General features: G+C 37.6%; 1 protein-coding gene across 6 annotated transcripts in view; it reads left to right on the forward strand.

The window, feature by feature from the left end:
* The window catches only part of PDE1C (phosphodiesterase 1C), a 528,215-nt gene that overhangs the window by 377,716 nt on the left and 131,894 nt on the right, over positions 1-18,605 (forward strand). For all 6 annotated transcript variants that reach the window (XM_081287899.1, XM_081287904.1, XM_081287900.1 and 3 more), the window contains one exon: positions 17,056-17,169. In XM_081287899.1, coding sequence (XP_081144025.1) covers positions 17,056-17,169 — 114 coding nt within the window. The remainder of the gene's footprint in view (positions 1-17,055; positions 17,170-18,605) is intronic.

An 18,605-nucleotide genomic window follows, 5' to 3' on the forward strand; every position in this document is an offset into this window, starting at 1 on the left:
AAAAGGAAAAACAATCAACTATTAGAATACACTAGTACATTCCATGAATGATAAAGCACTACAGGTCCAAATTCCTTCCCACTCCCTACTCCAGAGCTATTACGAAATGATTTATTTTGGGGAGGAAATTGAATGATAATTACCTTTAAAACACTTGAAACGTTAATATATGAAAAGTGTCTTCCTACTCATTGGAAATGAACACAACACAAGCACCATGAAAGCTATTTCAACACTGCTTCTTACTTACCCTAACTCTAGCAGCCTCATACCCAGCTCTGAATTTCTTTCTTTTATTTTATAAGATCAATTCTTTTTTTAATTTAATTTTATTCTTAATTAACAAAGAATAACTGTATATATTGAGATTTCCAATGCATGCATACATTGTGGAATGACCAAATCAGGCTAATTAATGTTTCCTTCCCATAACATATCATTTCCTTCTGATGGGATCTTTAAACATCAACTCAGTGATTTTGAAAGATATAATACAATGTAATTAACTATAATTGTCACGCTGTGTAATAGCCCACCAAGAATTATCTTAACTGGAGCTTTATGTCCTTTAACTCCCCCTTTCCTATCCACTCCCCAGAAGACACATGTTAAGTGAAATATACCAGGCACAGAAAGATATGTGCCATGATCTTTCTGATATGTGGGATCCACAATAGTTGAGCTCACAGAGGCAGAGAGTAGAATGATGGTTCCCAGAGGCTGAATGGTATGTGTGGATTTTCTCCTTTCCAAATCCTTCATGTCCAGCCTGCCATAGTGAAATTAACCTCAAAAATGAAAGAATCTGCTAAGAATGAACTGAAGAGGGAGAAGGAGAGTGCAAAGGGTGCCTCCTATGGCAGAGTTTCCGAGGGACTGCTGCCAGTAAAGGTGGCATGGGTAGCCCTTGAGTGAAGTCACTGGGTCCTTTTTGGTTAGCATAAGCTTATTTGCTTGCATCTCAGTTTTATGAGCTGATCTTGAGAACCTCCAGTGATCTTTCTAAAGGTTTTCTCAAGCATTGAGTCTGGTTTCCACCAAATTTCCAACATTACAGGATATGGTCCTTGTTGGATCCTTTCCAAAGTCATCAGACACAGTTAAGAGCTCATGGTGAGCATTGATCCCTCCCTCCCTATTGCTGCTGCTGTTAAGCAGAAGGATCTCAGAGACATTAAATAGACCACACGAACAGCGAGGCACTTATAAATCAGCTGGGGAAAGCACAATGTCATGTGTCAGGCTTTCCATATATTCCATTGAGCTGATGACTAAGTCCCACTCCTTCCTTCCTTCCTTCCTTCCTTCCTTCCTTCCTTCCTTCCTTCCTTCCTTCCTTCCTTCCTCTTTCTTTCTTTCTTTTAGAGAGAGAGAGAGAGAGAATACTTATTTTTTAGTTTTCAGTGGACACAACATCTTTATTTCATTTTTATGTGGTGCTGAGGATCAAACCCAGCGTCCCCCATAACAGGTGAGCGCAGAGCGTGCTATTGCTGAGCCACATCCCTAGCTCTGTCCTACTTCTTTAAGCTTTTGGTTTAAAAAATTTTTTTAATTATTTATTTAATTTGTTCTAATTAGTTATACATGACAGTAGAATGCACTTTGATGCATCATACATAAATGGAGTATAACTTCTCATTTTTCTGATTATACATGATGTAGAAGGCTTTTAATTTTGGGATAATTATAGATTCATATTATTATAAAATGTTATACAGAGAAAGTTTCATGTACCTTTTACTCAGTTTCCTTTAGTGGAAACATTTTGCAAAATTAAATTACAGTTTCACCATGAGGATATGGATTAATCTTACTCAGATTCTTCCAGATTTTTTTTTTGTGTGTGTGTGTATGTGTACAGCTCAGTGCAGTCTTCTGACATGTAGGTTTGTGTATCCATGTCACAATCAAGATACAGAACAGTTCCATCATTACTTGGTGCTGTGATCCACACAGCATCAACGAAGGATCTCGAGTAGGGGCGACTGGAGATGGAGAAAAACCCAGAGACAAAGAAACACCGGGACATTTTCAAGTAATGCTAGGAGCAGGTGGCTTACTGTGCTCTAATGGAGGAACAGCGACCCAGAACTAGTTCTGCAAGTTTATATTATAGGGTCTCATAATCATGAAGTTAAACTATAGGGGCATTGTAAATCACTCAAACTTTGTGAGTTATCAAGAGGCTTTTTTGTGCACTAAAAAGTGACAGAGCTAGAAACACTTTTGCATCTTTCCTACTGTTGCAGTGCTGGGAACATCCTGCTACTATTCTGCTGCACCCAGGAAGCTCACTGTACTAGAATGCCTGATAACTGTTAGTGTCAGAGCCAAGTGTCAAGGCTATTAACATCCTTGCCTTTTGGCAAGCAATGTTTCCCAGGCTTCGCTTTTGCCGACAAAGCAGGATCACCCAATGAACCGGGGCTCATTTGCTCTCCACAACTAGGATCTCTGTGCCACCCTTTATACCCAAGTCTCCCTCCCATTTTTCCTTCCTCCCACCCCTTGGCAACCACTCACCTGCCCTCCATCCCATAATTCTGTCATTTCAATAATGTTATATAAGTGGAATCATGTTGTAGATGTCATTTTGGGATTGGCTTGTTTTACTCAAAATAATTGCCTTGAGAACTTTCTTATTTTTATCGGATTGCTTGGGAGGTTATCACACAATTAGTAAGGTGTTTAGTTTGTTGTTTCGTTGCTGTGACCAAAGACCTGACAAGAACAATCTTAAGGAGGAAAAGTTCATATGGGGGCTCATGGTTTCAGAGGTTTCAAGACAGTCTGCTCGATTTTGGGGGACTAAAGGTGAGGCAGAACATCATGTCTGCCTCAAGTACCACAAGAGGGAAAAGAGAGAGGGGGTGAAGAGAGAGAGAGAGAGAGAGAGAGAGAGAGAGAGAGAGAGAGAGAGAGAGAGAGAGAGAGAAGGGGAGAGAGAGAGAAGTAGAGAGAAAAAGAGAGAGAGAGAGAGAGATAAAGAAGAGAGAGACTACTTCACTCACAGGACAAAATATATAGATAAAGAAGAGAGAGACTACTTCACTCACAGGACAAAATATATACCCCAAAGGAATGCCTCCTTTATCAGCACACTACCTGCCTATACTTATCACCCAGTTAATCCCTATCAGGGGATTAATGCACTGATTAGGTCAAGGCTCTCATGACCTAATCATTTCACCTCCAAACCTTCTTTCATTGTCTCATACATGAGCTTTTGAGGGACATCTAATATCTAAACCATAACAAAAAGGTCATATCTTTTAGTTTCATAGGTTTGTTAACAATCTATTTTTTAAAGGTCTAAAATCATATTTATTTTATTCTCAGATTTAATAGTTAGACAGTGTATAGAATTTCAGGTTGAAAACCATTTCTCCTCAGTTCGAAGTCACTGCTCCATTGTCTTCTAGCTGCTCATCATGTTTTTTTTAAAATTTTTATTGTTGGTTGTTCAAAACATTACATAGTTCTTGACATATCATATTTCACACTTTGATTCAAGTGGGTTATGAACTCCCATTTTTTACTCCGTATACAGATTGCAGCATCATATTGGTTACACATCCACTGTTTTACATATTGCTATACTAGTGTCTGTTGTATTCTGCTGCCTTTTCTATCCTCTACTATCCCCCATCCCCTCCCCTCCCCTCCCCTCTTCTCTCTCTACCCCCTCTACTGTAATTCATTTCTCCCCCTTGTTTTTTTTTCCCTTTCCCCTCACTTCCTCTTGTATGTTATTTTGTATAACCCTGAGGGTCTCCTTCCATTTCCATGCAATTTCCCTTCTCTCTCCCTTTCCCTCCCACCTCTCGTCCCTGTTTAATGTTAATCTTCTTCTCATGCTCTTCCTCCCTACTCTGTTCTTAGTTACTCTCCTTATATCAAAGAAGACATTTAGCATTTGTTTTTTAGGGATTGGCTAGCAACAATCTACTTTAATATATGATATTCCTCTTGATCCTCACAATATGGCATAGAAACTAAAAGTTTAAAAAGAAAAAAAATAAGTTTTTATGAGAATTTGACATTTTCTAGGTGTAGCAGAGATTGGCTGGCTCCCTCTCAAACCCACTCTCTCCTCCTCTGAGCCTACAGCTACACTGCATTACCCAGCTTCCCCTTTGGAAAGGTGTGGCCGTGTGATGATTCTGCCTGGTTCATAAAAATCCTCCCATTCATGCTTTCCCACTTCCTTTTGTGTTCTGTGACAGTCTTGGAAAACCATGGCCAGCTTAGGGGGACCAATATCCCTGATCAAACTTGAGCCATAGAGTTCTGAGTCAGCACAGGTGTGGGGCAGCCTCTGTGCATTTGGGCCAGTGGAGGGAGAGGGACAAGGGGACAGTAATAGTTTCTTTCCTGTTGTTTCCTCTAGGCCTGGCTGGGCTGCCTCTCTGCACCACACAGTCCCCACACACTCATTCAAAGCAACAGTCTCAAGTCTCCTTAGAGGTTGCTCACAGTTTTGTTTGCATTTTAGGGTTTTCTTTCTATAATTCTCCTGGAATTAAACCTGAGGATGAGGACTATGCTGATTCGGCATCTTGTTAGGCATTATTTGAAGTTTTTTTTTTAATCCATGAATTAATTTTATTTATTGCTGTGGCTATAAAAGAAAACATTAAAATGGAAGTAAGAAAAATAATTTTCAGTTTATCTTAACTAAAACACATTCTTTTTCTTTAAAAATATATTTTTAGTTGTAGATAGACACAATATCTTTATTTTATTTATTTATTTTTATGTGGTGCTGAGGATCAAACCCAGCGCCTCATGTGTGCAAGGCAAGTGCTCTACCACTGAGCCACAACCCCAGCCCCTTGTTTTCCTTTTCTAAAGATGGTTTCATACTTAAATTATTTAGATTGTGCTTTCTTTTTTTTAAAAAAAAAAACAAATGCTAATAAATAAATCTACTCAATACTGCATTTGTTGAACTGATGTTTATCAAGCACTTCCTATTACATGCCACTCTGCCAGTTTCAGCTGGTTTAATAAAGCAGTTCTGTACATCCTTGAGCACAGACTTTTCTATGTACATTGTGAGCTGCATTTGATAAGCAAGGAGCAATTGGGGATTCTGGAAAACATGACTGTTGCCAAGTGTTTCTTCACAGTGACATCAGTTCCCTTTGGCATCTACCTTAGGAGGTGAGTTCGGAATTTCGTTGCTTGTCCTAATCCTCCTACTTTCAAGAGAAATTTGAACTACTGCTGAATCCAGATAAATAACCCTGTGTTCCAGCAAACAGGATCCCTACCATATGTTGTATTTCTTGTATTATAGAATTCCTATAATCTGACTGGGTGAAGGAGCTTTAGCTTCTCTGCATAATCATAATGAGATAAAATGCAGGTTGAATAAAAAAACAGAGTTCAGGGCAGGAAAATGAAGGACTGGGTTGACTAGTTAAGACAAATAGAGTTGTGTCTATTCATGGGTTGCAACCCTCCTGAGTCTTCCTGCAAACTTTTCTTATCATTTCTGCTCATCTTCCTTTTCTCATTATCACCATTCAAAGATGTTTTTAGTTCTTCTTGTTTCTTTGGTTTACCAAGACAGATGTTGTTGAAGTGGCATGTTTATCAGCTGAGAAAAGTGATGGTGATTCTTTCCACATGAATAGCTGCAAATGAAAAATGGCTTCTGGAACTTACCTCTTGACAGCATAGAAGATTTTATCTCCTTCCACTTCCCTGGTCCCCAGCATGACCTGTGTGGATTCTGAATGATGCTCTGGGCTTTCTTTTATGTTCTTTTTTTTTTCTTTCTCTTGAAGAGCACTGGCCAGTAAAGTGGGTTCTTATATTAACATCCTTTCCCAGTAAGCTCTACTCAACTCCAGTCAAACTTTGGAGAGGTGGTTTCCCTCAAGGAAAGATTTTCCTAGCATCATTATGTACCTTGCATTAAAAAAAAAACAAAAGTCATTTCCTTTAAACAAAATTTGAGTTCAATGGCAGTAAAAATAGTTTATAGATGAATTGGATTTAAGAAATAGTCCTTTATGAGGCCACAAATGACTGGGAGGTATTTCCTTTCTAAATTACTGTATTATTCTTCTGCAAGGGTTCCTAAGGCAAGAGATCGATATTAAAAACTCAAAATGGATTCAAATTTTAACCCTAGATGAGAATACCTCCTATAACACCATAAAAATATGAGACTTCTCTCGGGCCCAACAGTACTTTCCAGCTAGTATTCACATCCAGTGACCTGTCATGCATGTGGACACATGATTGCTCACTTGTCGCTCATTTGCATGTTCACAAACATGCATTCTGAAAGGAGATTTACCCTGTGGAGCAGAAACTAGAAGACTAAGTGTGCACAGCTGCTTTTTGGCATAACTTCCTGAAAACAAAAGGAATGGAAGAATCAGAAAATCTCTAGCCACCAAGAGTAGACAGTGGTACCCTTACCTGGACCACCAAAGAATGGGTACCTGCTAATCCCTTTGGAGTAATTTAACTCAAAAGCAATTTATATTTGATGACTTTCTCCTCCTCCTCCTCCTCTTCCTCTTCCTCTTCTTCTTCTTCTTCCTCCCCCCCTTCTCCTTCTTCTCCCCCCTCCTTCTTCTCCTTCTCCTCTTTCCCCTCCTCACCCCACTCCTCCCTCCATATTTACTTGTCTACTTATATTATTATTGTCCTCTTATTCCAACTGAATGTGGCAAGGAAGAAAGCTTGACTAGCTATGTGGTAGAGGGACACAGGTCCAGAATTGAATTAGAAGTTCTGGTATTTAGGAATATAAATCATCATCATCTCCTCCTCCTCCTCCTCCTCCTCCTCCTCCTCCTCCTCCTCCTCTTCTTCACCATACCACTATATTTGATTTTTAGCATTTCCAAATAAATTTTACAATCAGTCTGTCATTATCTATGATCTATGAGAAATGTATGGGGAATTACAATAAATCTATAGATAAATTACATTTCTATAATTTAGAATTTTCTGAACATGGTTTATCTTTCCATTTCTTTAGCAAATTTGAAATTCTGTAAGTAACATCCCTCAGTTTTCTACATATAAGACTTTTAAGTCTTTTTTAAGATTTATTCCTAGATTTTTTTTTAAATTTCAATGCCTTTATGGACAGTACTATTTTCTAATTGTTTATTGCTATTTATACATTGACCTTGCTAAGTTCACCTCTTAATTATAATAGTCTATTTTCAAATTCTTTTAGATGCCCTATCTAGGTATACATTCATCTATAATGACAGTTTTACCTTTTCTTTCTAATTTTTATGTCTTCCATATTTTAGCATAATGTATGATATTTGCTTTAGCTTTTTTTGTTAAAAGCTCAGTATCAAATTTAGGAAATTCACTTTTATTCCTTTCCCATGATATGTATCTTGATTTTCTCAAATTATTACAATGATCATATATTTTTATTTTACTATATCTATTAAAATAATGAATTACAATTATTCACTGATTATACATTTTAAAACAACCTTGCACTTTGCTCAGTATTTGTTAACTTTTTTTAATTTATCACATCAGCCTTAACTTGTTCAAATTTTATTTAGGATTTTTGCATCTATGTTCATGAGAGAGATTGGCCTATTAACTTTTTTTTTAATAATGTGCTTGTTTGATTTGGAGATTGAGTATAGTGCTTCATAAAATGAGTTGGAAAGTGTTTTCTCTTTCACTATCCTCTGAAATATTTTATGTAATTTCTTCTTTGAATGCTTAGATTAATTCATTGGTAAAGTGAATATGTATCTATAGTTTCTTTGTGGGAAAATTAAATTATAAATTAGTTTCTTTAATAGATATTGACTTATTTTTATTTTATAGTTTTTCTTATGTCACTTCTAATAAATTAAGTCTTTTATGGAAATTTTCTATTTTATCTAAATTTTAAGTGTGTTTGCAGAAAGGTATTCATGACGTTGTTTATAAATGTCTGTAGGATCTTAAGTGATTTTTTTCTTTATTCTTGATATTGGTTATTTGTACCTTTTTTTCTTGCTCACTCTTGCTTGTCCTTTTAGCTTCATTAAGCTTTTTCAAAGACCTAGCTTTGCTTTGTCGATTATTTCTTTGTTGGGTTTGTTTTCCACTTAAGTTTTCTTGTGTTTATATTTTGGTTTTACTTTTTTGAACTTATTCTTTTTATTACTCCTTCAGATGGATAATGAGATGACTTATTTTGAGACTTGTTTCTTCTCTAATATGTTCATTTAAAATTATACATTTCTTAGCTTGGACTAGACAAAGGGTAATGAAGGGAAGGGAACCGGGTGGGGAAAAGGAAAGCGAGTAGAATGATCAGACAGAACTTTCCTAGCCTTGTGTTTTAATTCACAACCAGGGTAACTCCACATCACGTACAACCACAAGAGTGGGAACTAATAGAATAAGTTATACTTTAGCTCTGTATATTCTGCCAGAATACGTTCTACTGTCATGGATAACTACAAATAAAAAAGATCATGTATTTGCTTCTAACCATGGCTTTACTTGCATGCCACTAGTTTTGATGCATCATAGGTTCATTTTCATACAGTTAAAATTATTTCCTCATTTAAAATCTTTGTCCTATGTGTTATATAAAAACATATATTTCCGAATTTCCAAACTTTCGGAATATTGCCAGTGATTTTATTTTGTTTCTGATCTCAAGCTCAGTTCTACTGTTGTGGAATTCATTGAAATCTGTTGAGACTTTCCCTAGGCCCCAGCCTGTGGTCGGTTTTGATAATTATTATATGTGCACTTGAAAAGAGTGGTGTGCTGTTGTGTGATGCTCATTACACGTCTGTTAGGTCACTTTTGTTAATATTATTTAAAATCTTCTATAGCTTTACTATTTTTAATAGTTAGCAAATTACATAGAGACCTATGTAAAAATATAAAAATGATTAAAAATATAAGCACCAAATTTTTTATCTACATCAAGTAGGTATAAATTGGAGCACTAGAAACATTTATGGCATTAGCAAAGGCAAAAAAGTATGTATCTAGGCTATTTTTGCCAGTCGTCGTTGTTGTTGTTGTTGTTGTTGTTGTTATTATTATTATTATTATTATTATTTGGTACTGAGGATTGAACCCAGGGTGCTTTACTACTGAGTTCTCTCTCTTTCTCTCTCTCTCTATTTAATTTTATAATTTTTATAATTTTGAGACAGGGTCTTGCTAAGTTGCTGAGTCTGAACTTGAACTTGAGCTCCTTTTGTCTCTACCAATTTGCTGGGATTACAGGTGGGCACCACTGTGCCTGACTTGCCAGTCATTATTTTTGTTGTTGTTGTTGTTGTTTACTTTTAATTCAGTTGTTACTAAATCAGCAAAACACACACTCCCAAAAAGTTCTTTCCCCAAAATTCTTTGAAAGCCATCATCTATACTATCACCCAATTCATGCACACCCTATCGATGTGTTGTCCCATGAAAGAGAAACATTCATACCACACTGTTCAGGGTATTCAGTAAGCTCCATTATGATGCAAATATGCATCCCTTGTTATCTGTGGGAGATTGGCTCCAGGATCCCACCAAGGATACCAAAATCTGCAGATACTGAAGTTCTTTGTGTATAATGGTATAAATCTCAGTTATGTTTGCTCATAACTCCACATATCCCTCCTCATATTTTAAATCACCTCAAGATTACTTAAAATGCCTAATTCATTGTTGTATTGTTTAGTGAGTAATACCAAGAAAAAAAATCGCTCTGTACATGTTCAGTACAGACAGTTATTTTCAGCATTTTCATCTGGGGTTGGTTGTATCCATAGATGCAGAACCTGGGATACATAGGGCTGATGGTATAGTTTCCCACTTACCCATAAGCATGCTCCTCTATTGTATGGTTAGATCTACCTTTCTAAGGTGCAGTTCTTATCATGCTTCTCTCTCTTCCCTTTTTAAAAAAAGTTCTCCTTGGGTGCTCTGTTATCTCTAGGAGAAAAGTAAATTTCTGTAGCTTGGCATGCTAAGACCACTGTGGTCTGACTTCTGTCTTCTTCTGGGGTTTCATATCTTGATGTCATGCTCTTGAGTTCTGGAATTCTCTGAACAGATCAGTTTTCAGGTTGCTCTTTCAGTCCACCATGTCTCCATCCCATCTTGTGTGACTGACCTTCAAAACAGTTCTGATATCAACTTCCTTCGGGAGACTCTTTCCAGTTGGAGATTCCTCTCTTTTCGCTTTATTTGCCCCTTGATACCTCTGCCATCTCATGGTCTCCATAGTGTGTATTCATAAACTAAGTCCTCCTCATCCAGGGGAGGAGCACATTTCCCCCTTTGTGTTACTGGAGCTTCTCACGATGCCATGCACAGAACACTCAGATGTTGAATGAATAGTTCAAGTGTTGCCATCTTAACCAGCTTGTCATTAATTATAGAAATAAACCAAAAACCACCCTGGGTGCTATGATCAGATGGTCTTAAAGCATCATAAGCCTGAAAGTTGCTGTAGGGCATACCACTTGGAGGAGTCATTTTAAGTTATTTTCTATGGCATTTAGGTAAGTGGCAGGGGACAGGAGTGGCAGAGGAGGCGGGTGTGAAAAGTACACAGAGACACCTGTGCCTTACAGACACACGGATGTGATGAACTAAAAAGGAGATTTTTTTTATTCAAATGAGTGTTTTCGGCTCATGATTCATCGGATCATGTAAGAGAAGTGCTGTGAAGGATCCCGTTCCCTTTCACGTTCTTTCAAACTAAACAAAGCCTGTCTGAAACAACAGCCATTGTGGGCTACATGGTATTTTAGGAACTGCTTAATCTATCTGCAGAAAGCATAACCTTGGGCAGAATGGACAGATGTAAGAAAATGCATTTCTGTAGCTTTATACCCTATTGATTTTTGCTTGTGTTTTTTGGATGATTTCATTCTAGCAGTGGCTGAAGCTCATCAAAAGTACCCACTCCCACAATGTAACACTGAATGGTTCTTAGGGCCTCCACCTGGACAGGGAACAAAGCCCAGTTCAATATAGGGTGTCTTTTGTTTGCTTGTTTTTGGCACTGGGGATTGAATTTAGGACACTCAACCACTGAGCCACCTATTTTGTATTTTATTTAGAGACAGGATCTCACTGAATTGCTGAGTGCCTTTCCATTGCTGAGGCTGTATTTGAACTCATGATCCTCCTACCTCCCAAGTCTCTGGGATTACAGACATGGGCCATGGTGTCCAGCTTAGGGTATTTTTTTTTTTAATTTATTAAGTTATCCCTTAAGTTGCCTTCTGATGAGGTCCACCCATCAGTCCCAGGACTGTGTGGAATAATGAAGACTTTCTCTCTTCCCCCTTCAATTGCCTTTTGAATGCTAAACTAAGACATTCAGGCCTGTCACCTAGTTTCCCTCCTCCAGTGCATTTCTTCTTCCCCAAACAGCAGTGGTCCAGGGACTCCACATTCAGGACTTGCTGTGGACTTGAGGGCACAGAGAGCTGGAGTGATGCAGCTGTCCACTATGCCTTGCAGCAGGAAGCACAAAGGAAGCAAAGGGGTTATGGGAAGAAATGGAAGATGTGCATGAAGGCCCAGTAGCTCATCCAGGGATGACATTCTACACTGCCCCACAGAGGCATCTTGCCAAAGCTTGGATGCATAAGCTCTTCCTAAAATGGTGTTGTACTTTTACACTGGAACTATTATCTGGCAGCCCGTGACAGAAATGGATGGGGTGCTGGAAACTATGAACATTCACTCAGAAGAGAAACTTTATTTTTATTACTTTTATTTCCTTCTTTGTTCCCTTCCTCTCTCCCTCCCTTCCTTCTTTGTGAATTTTATTTTGAATGCCCATGAAATAAACTCCCATTAGGTGTCCAGACCAAAAATCCTTTCATGTAGGATTAATAAGTTAGATATCCATCTTTCTCAAAATGCAGGCTGTCACTTACCAGCGGACTCAGCATGTGGCCTTTTAGATGGGACGAACTTGCCTGGAGAAACATTTTTTTGCACTTTATTAGGAAAATTAGGGAAGCTACTCTTCCCAGAATTTAACAAAAGTATTTTACTACATGAGGGTAAAACGTCCTGGTTACTTTATCAAAAACTCTTTTTAAGATGGATCCAGTATGGCCATTTTGACAATATCAATTCTGCCTATCCAAGAACATGGGAGATCTTTCCATCTTCTAAGGGCTTCTTCAATTTCTTTCTTTAGTGCTCTGTAGTTTTCATTGTACAGGTCTTTCACCTCTTTTGTTAGATTGATTCCCAAGGTGCTTTTTTGAGGCTATTATGAATGGGATAGTTTTCCTGATTTCTCTTTCAGCTGATTCATCATTGGTGTATAGAAACACAAGTAATTTATTTGTATTAATTTTATATCTTGCTACTTGATGAATTCATTTATGAGTTACAGAAGTTTTCTGGTGGTATTTTTGGGGGTCTTCTAAATATAGATTCATTTTGTGGGCAAATAGGAAAAGTTTGGGCTCTTCTTTTCCTATTTCCCTTTGATTTCTTTCTTTCATCTAATTACAAAAGAAAGAGTTTCAAGAACTATGTTGAATAGAAGTGATGAAAAAGGCCTTCCCTATCTTGTTCCAGTTTTAAGAGGGAATACTTTCAATTTTTCTCCATTTAGAATGATGTTGGTCTTGGGTTTAGCATCTATAGCTTTTACAATGTTGAGATTTGTTCCTACTATCCCTAGTTTTTCTAGTGTATGGAACTGGAGACTATCATGCTAAGCGAAATAAGCCAATCCCCCCAAACCAAAGTCTGAATGTTCTCTCTGATATGCGGATGCTAACACACAATCAAGGGTAGAGGATAGAAGTTCATTGTATTAGAACAAGAGGAATGAAGGGAAGGGAGGGAATATGGTAATAGGAAAGGCAGTAGAATGAATTGGACATAACTTTCCTATGTTCATATGTGAATATACGGCTAGCAAAACTCCATATCACGTGCAGCCTGAAGAATGGGATTCTAATTAGAATAAGTGATACCCCATGTATGTATAATATCTCAAAATACACTCTACTGTCAAGTATATCTAACAGGGACAAATTTTAAAAAAAGATGGATTCAGGTCTAAAGAAAACCTGCACTTTGATGAAAAACAGGGAAGGTTGTTTATTCCCAGGAATTTTGAGAATTTTTGAGACTAGTGGATAATAATTGTTCAGTAGTATAAAAGCTCTTAGAAACTCTTATGCCCAAGAAATAGCAGTTTCACCGAATAGTAGGTGGTCGATGGGGGAAGGCAGGGCAGGGCAGTGTTCTTAATGGGAGGAGTAAAGAGCTAGAGGGGAGGGTGGGCTGAGGGCCAGCGTGGCAGCAGCCACTGAGCACTAGGCTAAAGCTCAGCAATATAGGAGGGAAGGGTCATCTGGAACTCCAAGAGTTTGAGTGGCATCTACTTAAAACAGATGGCTGACAGCTGCAGCTTGAATCTTACATGGGTTTTGGGTCAAACAGGAGTTGGGTATTTAGCAAGTTGCTGCTGCTGCTTCTTTAAAAAAAAAAAATTGTATTGTTTTACTATTGTCATGTTTCATTTCTTTTTAATTTCTTTTTCTCTCTCAATATGTTCACTTTTTATTGCATCAATTCTAGGTTCCTCAGATCTATGCTTTCTGGAATTTTATTGAGCCCACAGCAGATGCTTCTTAAAATTGACTGCTGTTTCCATGGGTGAATTTTCTTGTTTTCAAGAAGCAAGTCCTTTTTCTCTGCCTTTCAAGTGCTGCTGTGTTCCCCTCTGTCTTTATTGCTGAATCTTCTTATAGATTTTTTTTTTTTTTATGTTTAGTCATCCTTGAATCAGGAGAGGTGACTGTCAACTGATGACTTTTCATATACAGAGGGTGGGTTGTCCCAGGTTCCTTACCCTCTCTGTCAGGAGGTTGGTGGAGGAGTCTTCTGCTCATCTCAGAAGCTAGAAAGGTCCAAATCTTTGGTACCCCTTGTGCATCAAAAAGTACTTTATTTCTGTGTCATTTTTTTTTTTCCTGGGGTTGTTGAAGCCATTTTGCTAGGAGTTTTGTTTCCTGCAGCCTTCCCTTGATTAGAGCTTCACATTGAATACACAAGAGTGACTGCCCAGTGTCTGGCTGGCACTACTGGTGGCGTCATGGAGAAGCCCCTGCTGTGCCGATTTCCTGTTAATTGTGGCACAGAGCCCAGGTCTTTCCAGTGGGGCTGATCTGAATCTCTGGGTGGGAATCCAAGCTGTGCTTTCTTTGGGAGCGCCTCCCTGTCTCTGGTCTAGAGGTCTGGCTTCCTAGTAGCATGATAACGCCATATTGATTCTCTCAATACTATGCTTTCCCAGGAATGAGAATTGTTAAAAACAGTGGATATAAATCCATAGTCCTTGTGGTGTTCTTATTTCAATTTTTTAATTTTTTGACTATTAGTCTCTGGTTCGTGAAAATGGCATAGGATGTTTATAGTGGCAATAGAGGTGTATTTTAAGAAGTGTCAGCTCATTTCTACACTTAGTTGTTGTTGTTATTCTTCTTCTTCTTCTTCTTCTTATTATTATTATTATCATCATCATCATTATGCCAGGGGTTGAATCCAAGGACACTTAACCACTGAGCAACATCCCGAGCCCTTTTTTATTTTTTATTTTGACACAAGGTCTCACTAGTTTACTTACAGCCTCACTGAATTGTTAAGGTTAGCTTTAACCTGCAATCTTCCTGCCTCAGCCTCCCGAGATGCTGGGATTACAGGTGTGTGCTATCACACCCAGCATTAGCATTATATTTTATCAGCCATTTCTTTAGGGACTCTTTTGAAGCTACTCGTCTACTTTGTCAAGTTTGGCTTAGTTTAATGGAGGCTGGGAATCCACTATCCACTTCACCGGAGACCCAGGAGTGTACCAAGCCTTACAGCTTGGTTTTGCATTTGTTTTCTGGAAAAGCACATGAATGATAACATTGTAAACTTTTTGATACCTGAGAATATCTTTGTTGGTTTTGCCTATCCATGACAATGCTACTCGTTACAGATATAAATATCTTCATTTACACCGTACTATTCTACAAAACTGGTATTGTTAAATTTCTTTCTGGTGTTAGACATGTAGCTGTATATGAGCAGCTTGAATTTCTGTTACTTTCGAAGCAATTCATTTTATTTTCTCAAAGTTTTTTTCAGTTCTTTATTCTTTGGAATGAAAAATTAGAACAGCCTAGGTGGGATGTTTTCATTTATTCTTTTCTGATTTTCTTATGTCCCCTGCTTACTCAGGTTTTAGTGCCGCCTAGGTAAACTTGTTTTGATTAAAGCTGCTTTCTGTTTATTTCCTGTGGAAGCTTTATTATAGGCAGATAGCATCTTCTGGTTCTTTTATTAGTCATATTTTCCCTCATTATTTTCTTCTGTTTTGTTCTTTCCTCTTAGGTTTTAAGAATTGAAATGGTTCCTATCAGAGCTTCCTGGTAGAATCTTTAAGCTCCAATTGGAGGAGGAAATCTTTTTAAAGTTTAAATCTGCTCTTATTTTACTCCAGATAGCTTAGGGGTAGGTAGGCCCCTTGAGGTGAGAATCAGAACTAGAGACAGACTTAGCCAGGAATGTGCTGCCAAAGAGCCTCCAACCCTTATTTGGAATAGCAGTCAGGGCTCCAGGCTGCAATCTCCCCCTTCTTTGGCAGACTGGCTGTCCACTGTGTTTGAGTGACTGGCAAGGCCTTCCAGACCAATTCTCTGTCCTGTCCTGCCTCTGACATCCAGAACAATTCTGAGAACTGGCAAGGGGATGTGCTGGACTGACGGTCACCTCCAAGTCTACACAGTCCTCTGCACATTTCCTTTGCATATTTCTTTGTCACATGTTGGAGATTCAAAGTTAGATGAGAACGACTCTCCGTCCAATTTCATCTCTATCTTGCACCACTTAAATTCCTAGAGATGTCCTTTGTATATTTCATGAAGATCAGAAGGGGAGTAGTTTATATCTCTCCAAGAAATCCACCTGTTCTCTCCTATAAATGCTGGTCGGAGGTTATTTTTAAGTCAGGAAGGTGAGGACAGATTGCATAAACCAAAGGGAAATGATGACCTGACAGTCATCTTAAGTATTCAGCCAGCATTTTCTCATTTGATTACCTCTGATGATCAAGGTCATCAAATAACAACAACAATAAATTCAACAACTGCCTTAAAAAAACAGACATAAATCACAAATTTTATGTCAATTTCATTTAGTCTTTATATGAACCTCAGAAATTTGGTGGGTAACACTCAGAGAAACTAAATAACTCACACAGCATTGCATAGCTAATACATTGAGAAATAGAAATAGGATCCAAACTCTAATCTGTCTTCAAAAATCTCTACTCTTTTCTTTGACAAACAACCTGAAGAGCCATCCAGTCTCCAGATCCCTGTGGGATTTGCAGTGTCTCAGTTGCTGTTTTTCAATTACTATAATAACACTATATTTCTATTGGAAAATACTATATTTCTCTTGGCAGTAATAATACCTGGAATTTCTTGGTTCATCATCCATCATATTAAAAAAAACCCTAGAGTATTTTACTGATAATCAAGGGATTCTTTCTCAATGAAATCACTTTTCTTCATATATTTCTTCCATCCTTTATGGCTATAATAGTGGGATCTGACTTCTCACATGTCTCAACATATATGGACCAAAGGCTGCTGTTCTCTATGGCCAGGACTGAATACAGAGCCTTCGAGAGCAGAATTTCAAGAGAGGATTTGGTGATATTGCTGCTGATCATATTTTACCCTATCCTGTTAAAACCAAAAACATAAAAATCTATAAAAAAGCAAAATCATGGCTAATTTAGCAACTCAAACAGATAAAACTTGGGTAGAAAGTGTTGAGAGTGATCAGGACCTGGTTGATGAGAAAAATGTTTATTCTTGTTTCATGATGGCAAAGAAATATGCATTTATTTGGTAACTTGTTACTTTGATTCCATAAGCCTTTTCCTTTCAGATATATTGAAATTAATAAGACATTCAGTGACTACAAATTATGTCACCATAATCGTCCAATTCCTTGTTGCCTCTATTCTAATGAAACCCATATCTTTTTTTTCTCTAGGTTACGGTCTTTGGTCAAGCAGCTAGAGAGAGGGGAGGCTTCAGTCGTTGACCTTAAGAAGAATCTGGAATATGCAGCCACAGTGCTTGAATCTGTATACATTGATGAAACCAGGTAAGCTAAAGATGACCAGTGTAGTTAATAAAACAATGCTAAAGTTTTTAAATAGCTTTTTAAAGGTGTCCTCCATAGCAAGTATGAGCTATTATTTAAATTACTGGCTTTGGGCCAGGCAAGGTGGGGCATACTTGCAATCCCAGTAGCTGGAAAGGCTGAGGCAGAAGGATCTCGACTTCAAAGTCAGCCTCAACAACTTAGTGAGGCTCCGATCAATTCAGTGAGACCCTGCCTCTAAATAAAATGTATATATTAAAAAGGGCTGGGAATGTCGCTCAGTGGTTAAGTGCCCCTAGGTTCAACCCTTGGTACAAAATAAATTAATAGATAGATAGATAGATAGATAGATAGATAGATAGATAGATAGATAGATAACTGGCCTTGGGACACTGGTTTCTGCAAGTAAATGAGACAGATCTGGACAAGTCCCTTCTCCTCTAGTCCTCCCCATCTAGAAAAAGAGCTAATAAAACTCTTCTCACATAGCCATTAGGACAATGAAGTGAGATAATGTATGAGGAGAAAAATTAACTCTAACAATTGTGGAAAGGTTTATTATTCAACGTAGAGTTTCACTGCAGTTATTACATATTGTTAATGTCCGTTTAAAAATTGCACTTGTCCTAATTCACAATATCCATCAGTAGATGGAGGCTCATGAAGTGGAAGAGAAACACTTGTTCCCTTAAGCCGACAGTATCCATTCTTCAATCTTATGCATGTTATTGATTTTCCTTAGCAGATTTTTCCACTTGAATTATCCAAAATATTAAAGTGGTTTCAGGTACTAAAAATGCATTTGAAAGTCACAAAATTGCTTTTCTTTTGAAAAACGTTGAGATGTTGAGTATGAAAAGCTTTATTTTATTTTATTTTTTCCCTAATTTGCACAGGTTTCTCTGTCAGTACTTGTGATGTCTTAGTTTCCTTTGCCAATTCCAATCTGGAAGTAGTTCACTGTAATCTAAGGCTTGCATGGTTTATTTTTGTGATGACATGCTATGTTACTAATTTAAGGCAATTTGCTATCACAGGTTTTTTTTTTTCAAATATTTTCTTCCCTTCTCCCCAATTTGTGCATTTAGTGTAAAAAAAGAATACTTTTGCAATGATACCTGCTTTTACTGCTTGTTTTCATTATGAATTAATATAGTAGGAAGTGTAATTTTAGGTTTTATTATAGTACAACAGTTTATGTTCCCTTCTGGTGTCTGACCTGTGAACAAGTTTGACAAACCAGCAAAACATAACTGTCAGATGGCTTACCTCATTGTGCTCAAAAAAGAATGACATTATTTTGTAAATTTTGCTTGAATTCAGATAATAAGTTACCCAAATCACATCAACCCAGTCCTATGAAGTAATGATCCTAATTGATGTCAACTGATATTCTTTCTAAATTAATAGGTAACAGGAACTAAATGTCTAATAAA

Source organism: Spermophilus citellus (assembly GCF_964194105.1).
Source record: "Spermophilus citellus genome assembly, chromosome: 3".
Classification (NCBI taxonomy): domain Eukaryota; kingdom Metazoa; phylum Chordata; class Mammalia; order Rodentia; family Sciuridae; genus Spermophilus; species Spermophilus citellus.